This window comes from Thermobia domestica, chromosome 3 (genome assembly GCF_964235325.1).
Source record: "Thermobia domestica chromosome 3, izTheDome1.hap1.1, whole genome shotgun sequence".
Classification (NCBI taxonomy): Eukaryota; Metazoa; Arthropoda; class Insecta; order Zygentoma; family Lepismatidae; genus Thermobia; species Thermobia domestica.
Window position 1 is genome coordinate 106,465,066 of NC_137456.1, and position 19,818 is coordinate 106,484,883.

Sequence of the window (19,818 nt, forward strand, 5' to 3'; positions counted from 1 at the left end):
CTCCATTGGTGCCACATGACATCAGCGTGCGCTATTCGATAATATACACATTTTAAGAATATCATTATTATTGTTACTGTTTCACTATGATGCCAATTGGCATCAAAAACCCTTTTAGGGTTAAATAAACTAGGGCTTCTTGGTGATATCGGGAATTCGTAAGTGAACGGCAAATTCTCGCTAACATTGGAACAATGAACCAAGCCATGGAGATCGGTACTTGGCTTGTATGTTAGCTTTTATTTACAGTGGCGTAAATATGATGGGTTTATAAATCATGAGTTCGACCATCAGATGGTGCATAAATGTTCGTATTAATGTGGCATTCGACGGTTCTAAATTGATACAAATGTGTTGTATATCTTAAAACGAGAAGCTCTTCCTTTTAATTTATTATTTGATCGGGATTTGCTGCAAATACAGCAAAGACAAATAATTATTGAGTAAATAATAATTTATGGAAGTAATAAATAAATATGTAGCCAACTCCATTCTGAAAAGAGAAGGCGAAACACGTATAAGCGTGTTTAAAGTAAAGTTAGGCCTGCCTATAATAGCTTTTTAAATTACTATGAAGGGAAGAGGCCTCATTAACCAGCTGCGATATAGACATCCCTTTCAATTTTTGGATTGATTTTATTTTAATCCATGTATGTTCAATTTACCCAATGATATGTGGAAATTTATAAGCTTATTGTTTAAATAGCTTTTGTGTACTACATGAAAAGTAAAATAATCCCTGGTGTAAAAAGAGCAAAATGGTTAATCGGGAAGAGAGTTAAATTAACGTGATCACAAAATGAATTTGACATGTCCTCCGCTATTATTATTATTATTATTATTATTATTATTATTATTATTATTATTATTATTAATATTAATGCACTATAAAAATGAGAAATCGTCTTATCAATACAGTAGTAATTCAGTAAATATTACAAACTGGAATTTCGTTGTAATTTCTTACACATTATATATTTAAAATAATGAATGTGTGAGTGGATCCGGAAGTGAAATGCTAAGTACAGAATGCAGAGTGCGCGCAATTTATGTACTTACATTCCATAGTAATACGTGTACGTATTTTTATGTTGAGATTTGAACCTGGCCCATATCTAAGGGTGCCTGGACCCCCTAAATTTTTACAGGCCCCCTAAAATTTTCATGGCAGGCTTGCAAATGACCTATAATATGATTGGATCGGGCCCACTACATTTTTGGGGTGGCTATGTGCCTGATTCGAACAGAAAGACAATAACTTATTTAATAACTTACTAATTTAGTTATTTGATGAAAAAATACATTGTATCAGTGAGGTGTTTTATTGTTTTTTATTTCTTAATTCCCATTATATTATTAATTTAAAATTGATAATAATTACAAACTTATTGAATGAACATATATTATATAAATAGCGTTCATTTTGGTTTTCTGGTTGGCATTATGGTTTTCTGGTTACCTAAAAGGAAAGGCATTTCCTCCTTCCTTTAAAAGCCTCTGGTAGATGAAAAAACTGCGGTCCAGCTCGTAGTCCAAATCATAACACCAAAATGATTAAAACTTGTAATCGAGTTTTTAAAAATTGTTGCTAATGCTAGCTACTAATTTATAGCTAAATATTATTATAAATTTAAGATAATGATTATGAAATATGCATTTATAAATAAATTTTGAAACCAATATGGCTTGCACTTGAAAATTTAAACTTATTTGTTGTTCGGTGGGATAAAACAAACTAAAGAAAAAATATTCTCATTTTCCTTCTCCATACTAACTTTATAATGAGTATCACTCAATTTTCGTGTTTGACCATATATTTATTTAACAATTTCACCACCTTGACATACATAATAATAGCACTCACTATAAGTACTATTAATGCAAATATGACGACTGTTAAACCTGATATTCGAATATCAGATTTGTAATGCTGTTAAAGTGGAATTGATTTGAAGAGGTAACAAGTCATCTGCTAATTTATCCAATAGATAAGTGGAGCTTGTCAAGTTTAAGTGGAAACTGACCAATTACTTACCAATTTTATTTTCTCACTCTGTACTTTAACCAATTTACGATTTAATAATTGCACTAAAGATTAGGCTATCCTAATGAATATATTCAACGAAATAGGATCCATTTTTACCAAATTATACATGTTTCGATTTAATAGATTATTAATACTTTTTATGGTTCTAACGCCTGAAACATGTAAAGAAAACAAAATTCCTGTATCAGTATATCCAAAAATTAAGTTTGTTTTGTATCTTTCTGAAAAATAACAAACAGCCTTCTAAGATATTATTGAAAGCAACACTGTTTAAGCATTCCGATTGTGATGTTACGGTAATCGTAGTAATATGACAAAAGTACAAAATGGGCCATTCACATGAATTTCTGTCCAAATAACGAAATTTTCTATTTGCCATGTAAACTGTTCATGGTAAATCGTAGCGATATTTCTTGACTCCGATTAAAAGTCCTAGTGATTTTACTTCATAAATTTTTGGGACACTATTGGAATAGATGATCGGCGTTCGCAATGTTAAATCCTAATTATTGAATTCTTAATAAAATCTTATTTTATATATCTTATCAAGTAAATCAATTGGAATCCGCCTATGATTTATTAAGGAAGAGGGATCATGTAGAATTAGCACAGAAATTATATACGCTATATGGCCAAAATTCAGTACCCATCCCTCATAGTCCATCATATTTGTTACCAAACAATCCTAAAACGGTATATACAATTCAACAACCTTATCAACAGACATATCCTGTACAGATACAACCCGCTTTACAGCCATCGGCTTATCTTACTGAACCTTCACACCAAGTTATCAATTGTCAGTCTAATCAACAACGACATCCTGTCAACCACCTCTATCCAGTCACCAAAACCAACATAAAGCTATCGAACCTAGGGACGTTTCCCACCCAGAAAAATCCTACTCAATCTGATCTTTCTACTTCGGCTAACAAACTGGCAGAACTTTCCCTCGTTATTGCTCAGTCCAGTTATAGGAATAAACCTAAGAACGGAAGACAGGGAAACAGGAAAAGAAATTATTATTTTCCAAATGGCGGCAAAGGCAAGAAACAACGGGGACCACCGCAGAATCAACAAGGCACACCAGTAGAAGACCAAATACTAGTATGTGCGGCTTGTCGAAAGCCCGGTCACGGCGCTTCTATGTGTTTTAAACAACAAAAAACGCAGTTAATAAGAACAATTCATAGGATATCAAATATAGGATTCCGATTCAAGAACAATTATCGGAAAATTCAACGGAGAGGCTAGAAAACATTACGTTGGAGAATGAAATTAACAAGTCAATTTTGACTATTAATACTGAAACAGGAGCACAGATAGCTCTAGCGGACACTGGTAATACCATCTCACTTTGGCCTTCGGAGAGTCTACCTCCTGGTACAGAATTAATTCAACTTTAAACTGTTTTAAAACGAATATCGGGAAAACAAATCTTTTTAAATACACATAGCTTTAATTACTTTTAAGTTTGGCCACAAAACATTCAAGCACTATTTCCGAATCATACATAAAACAACGATGCCCATAATTTTAGGCGTAGATTTCCTGCAGCGCACGTATGAAACTATTGATTTAAATAAAAATGTCATCTCTCTTTACAAAAAACTGAGGAAGCAGACAATCCCGACCGAGAAACAGGAAAATTTGCTGTCATTATTTCTAACTCGTATTATAGAACAACCTCCGCAGAAACAGCCACTTTATAACAAGTCTTGATCATTCAGCCTCGTGTTATCAAATTTTGCTTCATCCTAAGAGCCGTAAATACATGACCTTTGAGGTGAATCACCAGAAAGTGGTACGAATTTTTAAGGTGCGTTATAGACCACTCCACCTCGAGTCAAACCCTGAGCATTTGTACCAGAATGATTCTAAACGGATTACCGAATAGAATTACATCATTCGCCGACGACATTATAATGGAGAGTTTCGACTTTCACCAGCAGCTAGAAGTCTTAGAAATGCTATTTCAGAAACTTAGAAAATACAACTTTAGAGCCTCACCTTGCAAGGTGCACTTGGAATATCAAGAATTAACGTATTAGGATTCCTCGTTAGTGGCAATTCCATTAAAATATCTCCTAAAATACTAAAGAAAATAAGATATTTCAATAAGAACACCACAAAAAGAATTCTAAAAAGTTTCATAGGCCTTTGTTCGTACTTACGGGCGCATATTAAAGATTTTACAATCAAGATAGTACCTTTTGAAAATTTGTGACTCTCAATTCAAAATTCAAATGCACCGAGGAGCATGACATCCTTTTTAAACAACTAAAGCAAGATATACTACAGGCCTCCTCCCTCTCTTATTTTGACGACTCGCTGGAGATATGGGTGTACTCAGATAGTAGTCAGATACAATCCGCAGGAATTTTATCCTGTTTCGACCCAAAAACAGGCATTGAAAAAGTAGCAATATTTTGCAGTAGGAGATCTACAAAAGCCGAGCAGAAGGCGAGCATATGGCAAAAGAACTGTACGCCCTTACATACATATTTAAAAAATTCAGGTATCATCTTCTTAATAGAAAATTTAACCTTTATGTTGACGCCAAATGCCTAGTCAATTTAAATACACAACCAGAGAAAGTAGAGAAATATACCTGTTATAAATTATTTTTGGCAGATTATAACTTTAGCGTCCAATATCTGCCTGGCTGTAAGCACCCCGCCGATATTATCAACAGGTTAGAGCAAACGCAGGATATTAGGAAAGAACAGAACGAAGAAAACGAAGAAAAGAGCGAAGACTATTACGCAGTTCGTACTAATAGTCTCGATGTTAATGTTGTACAAATTGTGGAGCGCGACCCCTTATTAAACATAGTAAGGGAACAACACAAGGATGACAATTATAAAGATACGAGGGCTATCCAGAAAGTAGATTACGTTTTCGTCTGTGTCCGCTAGGGGCGGGGCTAGCGCGGCCATCTTGGGGTCAGAGCGTTGCGCAGCTCAGTCGGCATCTAGCCGTGCTAGTGAGAGGTTCGTGCTGTGCTCTGTTAAGATATTGTGACGGTTTGAAATGTCTGTGTTAATTGAAAATCCCGCGAGCTGCGAGGTGCATGCAGTAATAAGGTTTCTGACAGCAAAAAACTGTAAACCGATAGAAATCTATCGGCAGCTGTGTGAAGTGTATGGGGACAACATTATCACTGAAGGTGGAGTGCGACAGTGGGTCATAAGATTTAAAAATGGCCGAACCAATGTTCACGACGAAGATCGAAGTGGGAGACCCAGCAAAGTGACTGCCGAACTTGTCGAAAAAGTCGATGTTAAAGTCCGTGAAAATCGAAAGTTCACAATAACGGAACTTTCTTTGAGTTTTCCACAAATTTCGCGAAGTTTGTTGCACGAAATCATCAGCGAAAAGCTTGGTTACCACAAGTTTTGTGCAAGATGGATTCCAAAAATCTTGACAGAGGACCACAAAAATCAGCGAATGGCTGCAGCGTTGCACTTTTTGGACGCCTACAATAAGGATGGTGACTCTTTACTCGATCGCATCGTTACTGGTGACGAAACATGGGTGAAACACGTGAACTGTGAAACGAAATTGCAATCAATGCAGTGGGGGCACACAGGTTCTCCCCAAAAACCCAAGAAATGCATGCAAACAATGTCGGCAAGGAAGATGATGGCGACTGTTTTTTGGGACAGAAAAGGTGTGATTTTGGTGGACTTCCTGGAAAGAGGCACTACAATAAACGCTCAAAGGTATTGCCAAACTCTGCAAAACCTCAGAAGAGCAATTCAAAACAAGCGCAGAGGAATGTTGAGCTCTAAGATCTTGTTGATTCACGACAACGCGCGGCCCCACACGGCAAATGTCACGCGTGAAGTTCTTGAATCTTTTCAGTGGGAGTTGTTTCCTCATCCGCCGTACAGTCCCGACCTGGCACCGAGCGACTTCCACCTATTCCCAGCAATGAAGAAGTGGCTGGCTATGCAGCGTTTTGATGACGACGAACAGCTGCAAGAAGAGGTAACTAAGTGGTTGAAGTCGCAGGCGGCCGAATTTTTCGACGAAGGAATTTCCAAGCTCGTACATCGCTACGATAAATGCCTTAATTTGAATGGTGACTATGTCGAAAAGTAGTATTTGTGTGTGGCTTTCATCTGTATATAATAAAATTTGTTTCCTATACTTTGTTGATTTTTTATTCCAAAACGTAATCTACTTTCTGGATAGCCCTAAAGAGAATCAGAAAAACTTTCAATAGCTAGGTCAGCCCTATTCTTTTGTCTTAAAAACGGCATACTCTACAGGAAGCAAAATCATCCCGAATATGGTCTCTTATACCTTTCAATAGCTAGGTCAGCCCTATTCTTTTGTCTTAAAAACGGCATACTCTACAGGAAGCAAAATCATCCCGAATATGGTCTCTTATACCTCTTGTTCATACCTAAATCGTTAGCTAATTTGTGGTTACAACCTTTCACAAGCTACCAACCGGAGCCCATTTCGGATTCATAAAATCGTACAAAACCGCCACATAGACTACAAAGTATTATATGCCACATCTTAAATGCTACGTGGTCTACAAGATACGCACGTGTACGACTGTCAAAAACCGAAAAAAACTACCAGAAAAGAAACAAATGAGCTCTTGCACCATCCTATTGAAAAAATATGATCAGCGTGGGCATATGAAGTGCTTGGCCCATTTTCAAGCAAAAATGAACAAAACAAATACTTATTAGTAGCAATAGAGCTAGCCACATGCTATGTTGTAAAAGTAGTTGACTCAATAACTGCTGAAAATATAGATATCTTTTTAGAACAAGAAATTATTCTTAAATTTGGAGCATTTAATATATTATACCTGGACGAACATCCCGTCCATTCAGCTACAAGGCTCCAGCATTTCGAACAAAAATACAACTTCACATTTAAATTTTCTCCGCCATACGACCGCGCTTGAATTGGATTGGTGGAACAAATGAAAAAACACTATACAGTATTGTCTTAAATAATTAGTTCAAGAACATCACACCGATTGGGAAAAATGGTTGCCACACGTCATTTTTGCAATTAACAATTTTGTTCAGGCTGGAACAAAGTATTCATCTAGTTTTTTTTGTACGGTTACGAACCTCGGACACCAGCAGAATGCACATTTGAATCAAAGCATACTATACAAGTCGATAAAGAGAAACTAACAGGAATTAGAAATAAGGTCAAACATCATCTGAAGCAAGCATATACGAAACAAAAGAAGTATTATGATAAACAGCATAGACAAACGACCTATTAGCCGGGAGGTTTAACATTAGTCTACTTTCTTACAAGGAAGCAAGGACAGACGGAAGTTTTCACCAGCTCATATGAGGGACCCGCAAACATTTTAGGAAAATTAAATCCAAATTTGTACCGTGTGGAACTACCTCCCAAATTTCGAAGAAGAATATATAATATTTCGATAGATCGTCTAAAACCATCCTATGCCGAACGAACATCATTTTATCAGCACGGACTTCTACATGGGCATAAATAGAAGAGGAATACAACAAAATTAGAGTACTTACCAGAAGCAGAAGACATGGAGCAGGAGCAGAAGAAACGAAGAAAAAATAGAACAACAATAGAACTACACTATTACGGATAAAATCGCAATTCTTTATTTCACTTATACAATTAATCTCAATCTGTTTTTAACTTCACTACATCAGTAATTCCGTTCAGTTGCCAATCTGCAAACTCAACATTTCCTCTTTTTTACTTCCAAAAGTAATTAATCCATGCACGGTCCTGATATAATACTTTCTTGTTTCTAACATTAATTCTTCAATGGGAACTACCTGATTGCCTATTACATCACTTTTCTTTTCCTTATACAGGATGTACATGAAAACAGGCTTCTGGCAACCTTATACAGAGTGACCAAAAATTAACGTTCTCTATTCCTTTTTTAAAAGAAAATTTTCAGCATTCTAATTCCTATTATTCTTCTTTCCTTAATTCTTATAATAATAATAACCTATTTGTGCCTCATCATTAATAAGTCCTGTTATAAGAGCCAACATCCACCAATACGTCCGGCCATTTCATTACCTCTGGAGAGAATTACATAGTCGGCGCCTACTATTACAACGTACGTACAACCATCGCTGACAAACACCACCGGACTCGACACAACAATACTTACGGAACTTAGTGAACAACAAACTCGAACTCTTCCCCAATTAGTGACTTAGTATATATTTATTAAATACAGTGATGGCGGTTTCTGATCACTTTGAAGGAAATGATAACAGTTTTTGATCCTGCTCAGTCGGAACAGATAATATAGTGTTATTACCATTTTATTATGTTTGTATCTTTCCATACAACTGTGTTTAGTGCTTTATGTTTTTTACGTGTTTTCAAACTATAACAGTGTGTACTTTACTTTTGTGAGTATCAGTGTTTCTTCTATCACCGCACTCTAGTGCATTAATAGTGTCATTTTCAAAAACAATCTTGCCGAATGATTTTTTTCCAGTGTGGAGGGTGTAAAGATCCCCACCTTCAGCACAAGCACATGTTACCACAACACGTGCTACTATTTACAAACAGTACAAGCAGACGAGAAACTACAACTAGGAAGACACGAAACCAAGACGATGGAGCCCGAGGAGGAACGAGCCACCAAGAGACCACCTATAAAAGCGAAGCGCGAGGAGGAACCGAGAAGGAGCTATCAGTTTGACCACTTATCAAATAACCTACGCCCGCTCCCGCGTTCACTTTGGACTAAGGAGTTCACCTATACCTAAACCCGATGTCGCTTTGGACTAGCGATCCTAATCACAAGTAACCTCGCGAAGCTGCTTTGGGCTGAGGAGGTTTCCTGCAAGTGCTCACCTAAAACCCTGCAATGTTCTGGAGGCAGCTATGAGCAAAAGGGGCACTGTGCAGAAAACCTCTCTCCTTCATCTTGGTCATTCATAAGGAAAGACACTAATAGACTGCTCTTTGTAAATTCAAAGATATTTGTATTTAGATTTTATAAAAGATTGGTGAAGGGAAAACACCCGGACCGTTATTGACTCTACCTCAAAGACATTACAAGATGTAGCTCGATTACGAAAGGGTATTTGAGGATTTTGAGCTGCCATTCCTTGAGCTAGGACTTACAACCTCATCAAAGGTAGCAGGGATCTAATGTCTAGTGTGAGGAATGAAATAAAATCCTTCAGAAAGTAAGACAGACTGAAAATTAAAGGTAAAGTAGAGAAGGGAGAAGAAAGAGAATGACTGAGTAGCACAGTACCTGACAACACAGAACATATGAATTCCCAATGATAATGATGCATGGGAACTTGTTCTTAGGTAACCTCGTCTTCTTTTGGACTACGGTAGACCGGATGGCTTACCTGTTTGAAAAGGTAGTTCGGACTTCCTGTGAGGTCTTCTCGGATTCTTGCAAATACCCTCTTCAGTGGACTTTCGACCAGCTTCAACTTCGATAGTGGTGCGGCACCTACTCGGACTTCGTTCATCATATCCTCGTATATCATGTGGTAATTTAGTAGAGCTGTGTTTAAGGATCTATCACACCAGCACCGCTAGTCTCTTTGGATCTTTTATATCTTATCCCAAAAACCATTTTTATTCAGGTAAATTAAAAACCAAATGAAACCAAATGATGGCAATCTCAGCTTGCCAATTGAAGAAAGAAAAAAGTCTTACAGCTTTCTTAGGCTTTATGAGCTGGAAAAGATGTGATCTAAACAATTTCACATCATTAGCATATTCTTTATGTTACGTATTTTTGAAAGATTTTAGATTAATAGCAGAGTTCACATCCTGTATAGTTGGCCTAGAGCTTTATCGCAGCCTCCTGGTATTGACATTCACACGAAATGTTTCTGATTTGTCATTTAGATAGTATGAGTCTCTTTTTCTTATGGTGACCATTTTCCTTTTAAAAAAAAAATAGATTTTTCGGACAAAAAACTTCTCATTAAACTTTATGGAACTTCTCTCTCAATGAAGTGCTATCTTTCTAAAACAAAGTTTCATATACGTGTTTCTATTCAGGCAAATCCAAAATCTAGTGAAATGATTCTTATCTTTCCAATTTAAAAAAAAAAATCAACTTGGTTTTTCATATTACCTATGTATAGTGATGCTTTCGCCAAAAATCTTAACAGAACGAAGTAGAATAAGATAGAAAAGCCAAAGCTTACACCAGTACGTGTATCAAACGTTATGAATTATTTCTTAACCTTCTAAATTCATATTTCTTTCAGCATTGCTTCCGAAAGTATGTATTGTGTAAACATTTAAATATAACTTCCTAAAATGGAAACCTGTTGTACGTTGTGACATCGTGACTTCTAAAACAAACATTTGCTTTTAAAACAATTAAATCCTCGTATGACACGTACAAAGATTCAATTTAGAGATTGTAGATTTGCCATTTACCATATTTTGCAGTGTACATAGTTTATACATAGAGGATTTAAAATAAAATCCTCAAACAAATATCTGTCTAAGTTTAACCCATTTAAACCCAAATTATTTTTTTGTCGAATTTAATCTTGGTTCCTATCAGATTGGTAAAAATAAATGTAAAGAACATATTTAAATACATTATGGTTCACGAAAATGTCATGGACCCCTAATTTGGTAATGTTCCATTTTTGGAACAACGGGCCTGAAAGGGTACAGGTTTCTGGAAAAAAATATTTCAATTTAGCCAGGCTAAAGTATTATTTCGTTAAAGTTTTGGGATACAAATTTTACAATAATTTGCAATATTCATTAGATACAAAGTATACAAATATCGAAACATCTTAATATTATGCATATTCACATAATAACAGATTTTTTACATTATACTTATTTTCCAATACATCACATTCTTACTACTGATGGAGGTAAATGAAGCACTTCCATGTTGTGTTATATTCACTATCCAGATCTTGATTGTGTTTCTGATTTTACAATGAAATGTAATTCTTTGTCATATCCCACTTCTTTTATTGCTCGTTTGTTGACTGGTCGCAATTGGTTCGAAATAGGTCTCCCAAGAATTGCACGTTGTTGGGATTATATTTCTTATGTAACTTTGCAGAAGGCTGACTTTCATTAGATGTACTAGGATTCGGAGCTTCATCATCCAACAAACTCTTACCTATAAATTAATTTCTCAGCTGGCCGCTTTGCGTTACTGTAAAAGAAGCTCCTCCCTTAGCGAGCAACTGATTTCTAGATAGCCTCTCTATATGTGCTTCATCTTCTTCCGAGAACTCTTCATTTTCTGGTGGTGTAATGACAATATCTGCAGCAAGAATATCTTCTCCGTTAGCAAGTATATTGATAATTTCGTCAACAGTCAATCTGAAATAGGGAGGGAGGATTTAGATTTCTGAGCTTTCGGCATCTGTGGCCATGTTAGCCCGTCACGTTTGATGGATGAAGTCCCTCGGCGAGAACACTCTCCAGGAAAAGGGAAGGAAGCAAGTGTTGGGGAAGGAAGGAAGCGACCTTGGACATATATGTTAGGTACCACCCCGGTATTTGCTTGGTGTGAACGAGGAAAACCCAGGAAATCCTCATTCAGGATGGCTGGCCTAAAAAGCTTCTTACACTTTTTCGACCGAGAGCACGCACCGGGAATCGAACCCGGGACCGCTTGCACTCAATCTGAAGTAAAACAGTATTTCTTGAAATAAAATCCAGATGAAGTTGTGAAATACACATTTAAAATACAAAACAACATAAAATATTTATTTATTTGCAAGCTACTAGATACAGCTCAAAGCCCATTTTACACTGGAGCAATCAACATAATGATAACACTGGGGAAGAAACTGAAAGTAAGGCGGCCAGGGCCTGTAAAATTGTGTAGACTGCTAATGATTCTCCTACAGTACCTATAAAACATAACTATATACTATGCCTTTATCTGTGTCCAAAATTTACAGTTTTTTATCTCACTGCAGTAAAGTAAACTCAATAATAAATGTTACAAAATGTAATCAGGCATTCCTAACAACTCCTATATACAGGTAAATAAATGTACGATCCAGTGAATGAGCGATCAAGACACCTGCAACTCTATTTGGCTGCCGTCTCTCAACTGTAAAAGAGCTCCTTCGTGGCTAAGCGGTTAGCGTACACGCCTTTGGCATGGGAGACCGGCTTCAATCCCCGACGAGCGTTCATGTGGTTCGGATTCCACTTTAATGAGTAGGTCACGTCTCATATAGCCTCGCTGCTGAAAGAACGTTAAATTCACAATCAACTCAACTCAAACGAAAAGCGTACCACGTGGGTGTAACAATTAAATCAATTTTTTGTGTATAAATTTCCCCTCCTCCATAAGACCAATACATTCCGAATGCAAGCGCAAAATGCCCTCAAAAGCGGCACAAATAGCATCAAATAAAAATACGCTCATAAAATGTACGAAACAATTACTAATACATCCAATAAAATTACCATATTATATAGTTTTATGGGTACATTTATGCCCGTTGTTCCAATAATGGAACAAACAAAATGCAAACTTCATGTACCCGTTCGAGCCCGTTGTTCCAATATTGGAACATTCAAAATTATAACCCTATTTTATTAATAACAATCGTAATCAATTGTTGCATTTCACATGCACTGAAAACTTAATACTTCTCCTACCCAAAGAGTATTATATAGGTAGAAAATTCATAAACGAACATAAAATTTACTTACCTCCTTTGAGACACCATAATTTGTTCTTATTCAACGCAACTAATATCGACAGCACACATCATTCGGGCCAATTCAAGACAAAGATACGTCATTTGCTAAACCATTGGTACCAAATGAAGAGGTCCATACAAAAATTGTTACCTTTATTCACGTTATATGAAAAATAAAAGTAAAGTAAAAAATGTTCCAATTTTGGAACAACGGGTTCAAATGGGTTAAAGAAAATATATTTAGCATGTAAATGTCATCTTTGGAAAAGATATCACTCTTTTAAATTTTGATAAAGTAAAACAAAGTCATACATTTGATAATTGTTGTGTGAATTTGAAATTTCCTGTGAAAAATTCAAAAGTTAAGTGAGCATGTACATTTCCCTGGGCTTAAAATCCTCAAACAAATATCCGCCTAAGGTGAAAAAGAAATGATATCCATCATGCAAATATCATCTTTGGAAAAGATATTTCTCTTTTAAATTTTGATAAAATCCGATGATTGTTGTGTAAATTTGACATTTCTTGTGAAAAATTTAAAAATTAAAAACATTTTAAATTGTTTAGTTTATCACAAAGAACTTTAAATTTGAAATTATTTATTAAATTATTGTTAGTAAAATTACTGATTTTACATTAAAACACATACCAATAGACATTAAGTTTTATTATTACAAAATATTTGACCAAATTTTTCATAATGTATGAAATAATCTCTGAATTATATACTTACAAAACGTTCAAATAGCACAGTAACTTCAAAAAATGTATCATACCGTTTTGTATTACAACAGACAAACCTCACTAAAAGTATATATCGATGTAGTGGACAAATATCCTTTTATATTAAGTGATTTTAAATATACTATATTCTCAAATAAACCAATTCAAAAATTGTCCTGGTTTTGAAAATTTTAACATTATCTATTGAAACATTTTCAAACTGAAGTATATAGTTTGACTCTAAAATTTAAAAGAAAATTTGTACCAATGCAGATGCTTCAAACTATAAGGGTTTGGTAAAAACATAGGTACTTAAAAACCATTATTAAACTTTAATCTAACGATTGCCAAATGCACTAAATAAGACTTAAAACAGACATGAGACCTCATCAGTACTTTATTTTGTAGTAGGTATGTCCCGAGGTTTTATCATGAACTGCGTGTTTTCAAAGGTTTACAAAACTTTTCTTACCTTATTTTTAAAATCTTTTATTTCTTTTTTTTTAAAAAAAGTCAATAAAAATTTTAAAATATTTCAAATTTTTATTTAATTTAGAAAACATTTTAAAGAAACATTTTAATGCTAACAAAAACTCTTTGAAAACTTCTCTATTTTCATAGTTTAATAAAATTTGCTTTACAATTTACAACGATAAAATATGTTTTTATGTTAAAATCTAGACAAGTTCTAACCTAAATTCAAAAGAATACAAAAGTTTTATTGCATTTTTAGAATTCAATTAAAGGAAGGCAGTCTACATTTCTAAATTTCTTTCCTGTATAACATTGAGCCGTTTCTATTACTCATAAGACACATTTTTGTTACAATAGTGTCTTAGTTCTACATATATTCCCAGTCTTTTGTAAATATTTTTTTTCCTATCTCAAACATTCAACAAGTTTAAGTGCAGAGAAAAGGAAAAAATATGAAGATTTTATTGAAATAACAAACTTATTTACTTTAAAATACATTTGGGAAACTTTATTGTTCACACTATATCTTGGAAAATAGTTAGAAAGGAAGAATAGTACCCAATTTCCCCGTACATTACTCACAACCCTCTCTCGAGTTGTGAAAGGTGTAAAGGATAATTGAGTGATAGAAATATGGAAAATTTGGAACCAATCCCTGATATTCATTACTCATAATTGTAATGAAAATGCTTAAGATTGCAGAACATTCTCTTAATTACGCGTACTACGTCTTGTTTGGTAAAATTCCGAACAAGTTTCTTTAAATGAAGTATGCATAATAAAAATTTGTTCAATATAAGAAATTTAATTCATTATTAGTTAATTCGGATACAGTAATACATATTTATTCCTCGTGTAATTTGCTGACTTTGCCTAAATTAATGTGCAACTGAAATCGAAAATGCATTGTGTATTATGGAAAGAGGAGAGGCTTAATTCTTCTTTCCTAGCTTGTAGCACTACGTAAAATAATAATAATAAATTTATTAGAAGTTACCAGGCAATTTAATAACTTTATTAAGCTAAACAAATAATCTCAATTTAATCATTATCGTTAGTTACAGGCACTTTCATATTTACGGATAATATGTTCTGTAGGTATTATTTCCTGGTCGTTGACTTATTATTTCCTTTCGACTGTGTCTTGAGTACCTGACCATCTTTCTCTTCTTCAGCCAATAGCTCTTCGTCGAGCAATCGTTCAAAATTTCCCAACGCCTCATTGGAGGGAGTTTTGTTCCACCTTACACTAGAAAAGAAATAGTCGATAAGGATATTGCAAACTAATTTCGAATATTACAAAACAGGTGTAAGCATAAAAATATCTACAATGATAAATTCAATTTAAATAGTCGTAATCTAAGTGATTTATTTAAAGAAATATGTTTGTTTAAGGTTCTAGTGAGGCTATGAATGAAACTTAATCTTGGTAGAAAACCTTTCCCGTTATGTAATCGTCAATGATGTCAAAGTTATAGCTAGTGCCAATCACGTCACAAGTTAGGCGCGACAGTTCAGGCTACAATGGGTTTTCCATTCTTTGTATATCCACCAAAGTTTCTATACGATGATTAATTTATATGACCCTGAAGTGACACACAGAGGTTGTCTACGCTATGCACATTCAAATTGATATTTCGATTTAAACGCGTGAAGCACGTACCAAATGAAATAATCAGCATTGTGCAATACAAACATATAATTAAAAATGGTGGATGTTTTCTTCGAATATACAAAAATTCTAGCCACTCTTACCGTATCGAAATTAATGCTTCAGATACTAATGCCTGGTTGCATTCAATCAAAGCACTAGGCATCAATCGACAATGTATCATGGTATTTTCTTCACAAACTTTACGATTGAGACAATATGATGTAGCTGGTCATCGGCTAGTTGAAAGTAGAAAAATTGTAGAGACCATGGTCCCTACAAATGGGCTGCTTGTATTATGTCATGTCAATGGTATAAATATTACCAAGAACACATCTTCATGAACAGGAAATAAAATATATTACAGTTATGCTTCGAGTAGATAAGAAGGTGACAATTTCCCGGATCTTTTACATCTGATTGTGCCTTTCTAATAATTACAGGTGTCTTCACAATAAATTTAACTCACCCAATCTATATTATAAAAGAGAACGCACAAATCCTTTGTTAGCTCATCACGCTAATACGGCTGAACCAATTTCTTTTATTTTTGGGGGGTTATTAGGATTTGGACCCTAGATGGTTTTTATCATATCACTTTAATTTTTAATTACCAGTGTCTTGAGATAATTGACCATTCAAGTGTCCATACGTACAAATCCTTTGTTATTAGTTCATCACAGGTAAAAATAAACGTATTTATATGCAACCCGCATGACCGTGTGACTCGGCGGGTTAACATAAATGACAGGCGCTATAATGTTAACATTTACTGCAATTTGAAAGCGAAAAAGTAAAAATTATCTAAGTAACAAAGTTTATTGCGTTCCGGGGTGACCGCAGCGAAGCGGGGCGAACGCTGCTAGTTAATTAATATAACATAAAATTACTGTTAATACGTGTACATTCAAGGTGTTCTACAGAATGCAACTGCTTTAGCCTGGACTTTTGTTTCATAAATATTGACAAAGCTCATAATCAGGAGTCAATTAATATAACAAACATACAATAACCCTCCTATTGAGAGACTAACACGAGAATGCACATTAGGGTGGGCCGAAAGACATTATTATTATTATTATTATTATTATTATTATTATTATTATTATTATTATTATTATTATTATTATTATTATTATTATTATTATTATTATTATTCGTATTTGTGTTTTCGATTATGGGTAATGCGGAAATAATTACAATTGTTCACATGAGTTCACAATAACATTTGATTTTATTGCCTGCCTTGATTTGCCGAAAATGCCTAAGAATTTCGCTAAAATACTGATTTTCGAATTGTTCAACAATACATTATTTTTTATTTTATTCTTTTGGTTGTATGTTTGTGAACATTCATGTTTAGTACTCCAAATGTCTGAATAAGCTCTAATTATTATTCATGGGCTATGTGCCTTACAAATTAGCTGATTTTTTAAAATCGTCTCATCGCGTATAAATAGACAAAAGTTGTAAGTTTAGTTTCGGTTTCCTGCCAGTTTGTTTCTTTTTTTCTTCATTTTTTTACGTTCATTATAATTACTTACGAGTACGTCCTTTGTTCTATTCGATGCTCAGCACAACAAGCATAGCACAACAAACCCTAATTAAATCCGTAAGTGAACGATAGTTTGGAGCGTGATGGAGTGCAGTGTTGCCAACTATCCCAAACAGCACAAAATGTGCTAGGTATGTGCCATTTAGGTGTCCAAGCTACTTTTTAGGTACCCGACACTTGGCACATATGATATTCATGTTCTAAGTATGTACTTCAGCTACCTATACATTTAGGTGCCTATTAAACCTAATTGATATTCGCAACTAAGTACCACAAATTAGCATTTATATACCTGGCTCAGTTTCGCATTCTAACAGTCATTTGTTTTTATGTAGTCAGTGTCGTCACTATTGGGACATATATCTGTCATGTTCTAGGTACGTCCTTTAGTACATATTGTTTCAGATACCCTAACAGCACAAGATGTGCTAGGCATTTGCCATTTAGGGGTTCTAAATTCATCTCCTACATTTGATGCATTTGTTGCTTCTTTTTCTAAGCGATTGTGCACTAGAAGCAACAAACGCATCAACTTTATTCAATGGCAACTGTCGCCGATCATTTGAAGTGAATGTGGAAGAACCATGAAATAAAGTAAATAGATACTCGTCAATTTGTTATAAAATTACATGGCGAGCAGATTTTATCTGATCCCAAACAGTTATAGTCGAATACATACAGTTAAATGAGCACTCTGATTAGCCGAATGCAAAAGACTCAATAATTTATCCCTCTACAAGCAACGTTTTATTCATTGCCTCTATGGCTAAGTCGGAACAGCACGCGGCTAGTAAGCCAAAGGTTGGTGGTTCGCGCACACCCTAGGGTAGCCCTACGTTTTCTTTTACTTGTTGTTTGGACTCACCTTAATGTAAACACATTACCCATATAGGCGATTTAACATATTTTTGAGGAGTAATTTTGTGGTTCATTGACGCTTACAGCATGGGAACCTACCTAGAACATACTAAGCACGTTCTCCAGGTACATGCCAGGCATGTGCCTAGGGGCGGACATAGACTGTAACTATCACTTGCCAGCCATGCGATTTCTTTCTCAGAAGTATATAAGGTATATACTGGACACATTCCCACGTACCTGAGGGAACATGATAGGCATATGCCTGCTATGTAATTGTGCTGTTAGGGATAGGGACATGTCTCTAAACGTAGGGAATTTTAGACACATTTTTTCTAACCGTAGAGATAGATTTCGTAGGGATTTAAAAAAAAACTTAATAAGTTAAATGAAAGTGCAATTAACTGAGTGGTAATATTAATTGGTCAATGTCGCCGTGCTTCAAACGACAATAAAAAAATGTAATTGTACATGAGTTATCAACCCTAGTTTCGATCGATTCAGATTCTAACTTCCGAGAAGGAAGAAAAATGCCATAGAAATTGAAATGAGTGTGAAAAACTTCCTTTATGTTGTATTGCACTAAAACAAAGATGACAAACAAAATTTAAGCCAGAGTTTCTTAATTTAGAGCTGCTCTGTTTATAAATTGTTCCATGAAGGCACAAGAAAGAGACTGTAGAACACAGATGGCCAGATCAGCACACATAACCAAAGTATTAGAGAGGTCCGCTTCTCCTTCAAATGATTCGAAACCAGTAATACTGGAAAAGAGTTTTATGTGGAATACAATCTCGCCTTTTCATGTTTTCAGAAGAAACACACAATGGAAGAAAACATTAGCGCATAAAGGATTTCTGGTGAGTAAAAATTCATATAACAATTTTTGATTTTGATTTGATTTTGAGTTTAACGTCCCGTTCAGCAGCGAGGCTATATGAGACGTGGATTTACTGATTAACGTGGAATCCGAACCACATGAGCTCCCGCCGGGAATTGAACCCGGGCCTCCCACGCCATGGGCGCGTACGCTAACCGCTTAGCCACGAAGGAGCTCATAACATAATTTTATGTAACGCAGTTATATGTAATGACATTTGTAATGCATCATCATATATTCATTGTTATTATTGAAGTTAAGATTTCCCGTAGGGACTTCTCGCTAAAACGTAGGAATATTACCATGTATAGTAGAGACCTGCACGGGCCGGGCCCAGTCCGAGGCCCTAAGCCCGGCCCGGCCCGCGGGCCGGGCTTGGGCGGGCCGACTCTGTTATTTCTTTGGGCCGGGCCGGGCTTGGGCGGGCCGACACTGTTATTTCTTTGGGCCGGGCCGGGCTTGGACTGGCCGACACTGATTTCTCTTGAGGTCGGGCCGGGCTGGGGCTGATCAATTGCAATTCTTTAATAATTATTGACTTTCGTTAAACTATAATTGGAATAAAGCCAAACGTTGAAGAAGTGTGTCCGCGAAAAATGTTACAAAGAATGCAATAGCTATTTACAGTTTGTGTTGCTTAGCGGCTCCTCTTTCACTATAGACGATTTCAGGCATTATGCGGTAAATTGAGCTCTGACCTTGACGTTCACTGAACTCAAAATATAAAAATAAGGCGTGGAATGTTTTGCCTGTCGCTAAACAATATTGCCATCTTCACTTTATGCTAAAAATCAATTAAGTTAGATTTTTGTTACAGGGAATGGAGTTTTTGTTCTATCGATGACAAGCAAAGTTCTAGGAGGCCTTGGTACCATTCGGGAAGCAAGCGTCAGGTTGTGAACCAAAGTTTAGAAAATGTTTCTGAGGGTTAGGTCAAATTTAGTACTA

At 35.4% G+C, this 19,818-nt stretch overlaps 1 protein-coding gene across 3 annotated transcripts in view; it reads right to left on the reverse strand.

Moving 5' to 3' along the window:
* Nucleotides 1-14,919: 14,919 nt before the first annotated feature.
* LOC145680644 (polyglutamylase complex subunit TTLL1-like) overlaps nt 14,920-19,818 on the reverse strand; it is a 90,066-nt gene continuing 85,167 nt past the window's right edge. For all 3 annotated transcript variants that reach the window (XM_081751348.1, XM_081751346.1, XM_081751347.1), the window contains one exon: nt 14,920-15,175. In XM_081751348.1, the coding sequence (XP_081607474.1) occupies nt 15,028-15,175 (148 nt within the window). In that variant the 3' untranslated portion in view covers nt 14,920-15,027. The remainder of the gene's footprint in view (nt 15,176-19,818) is intronic.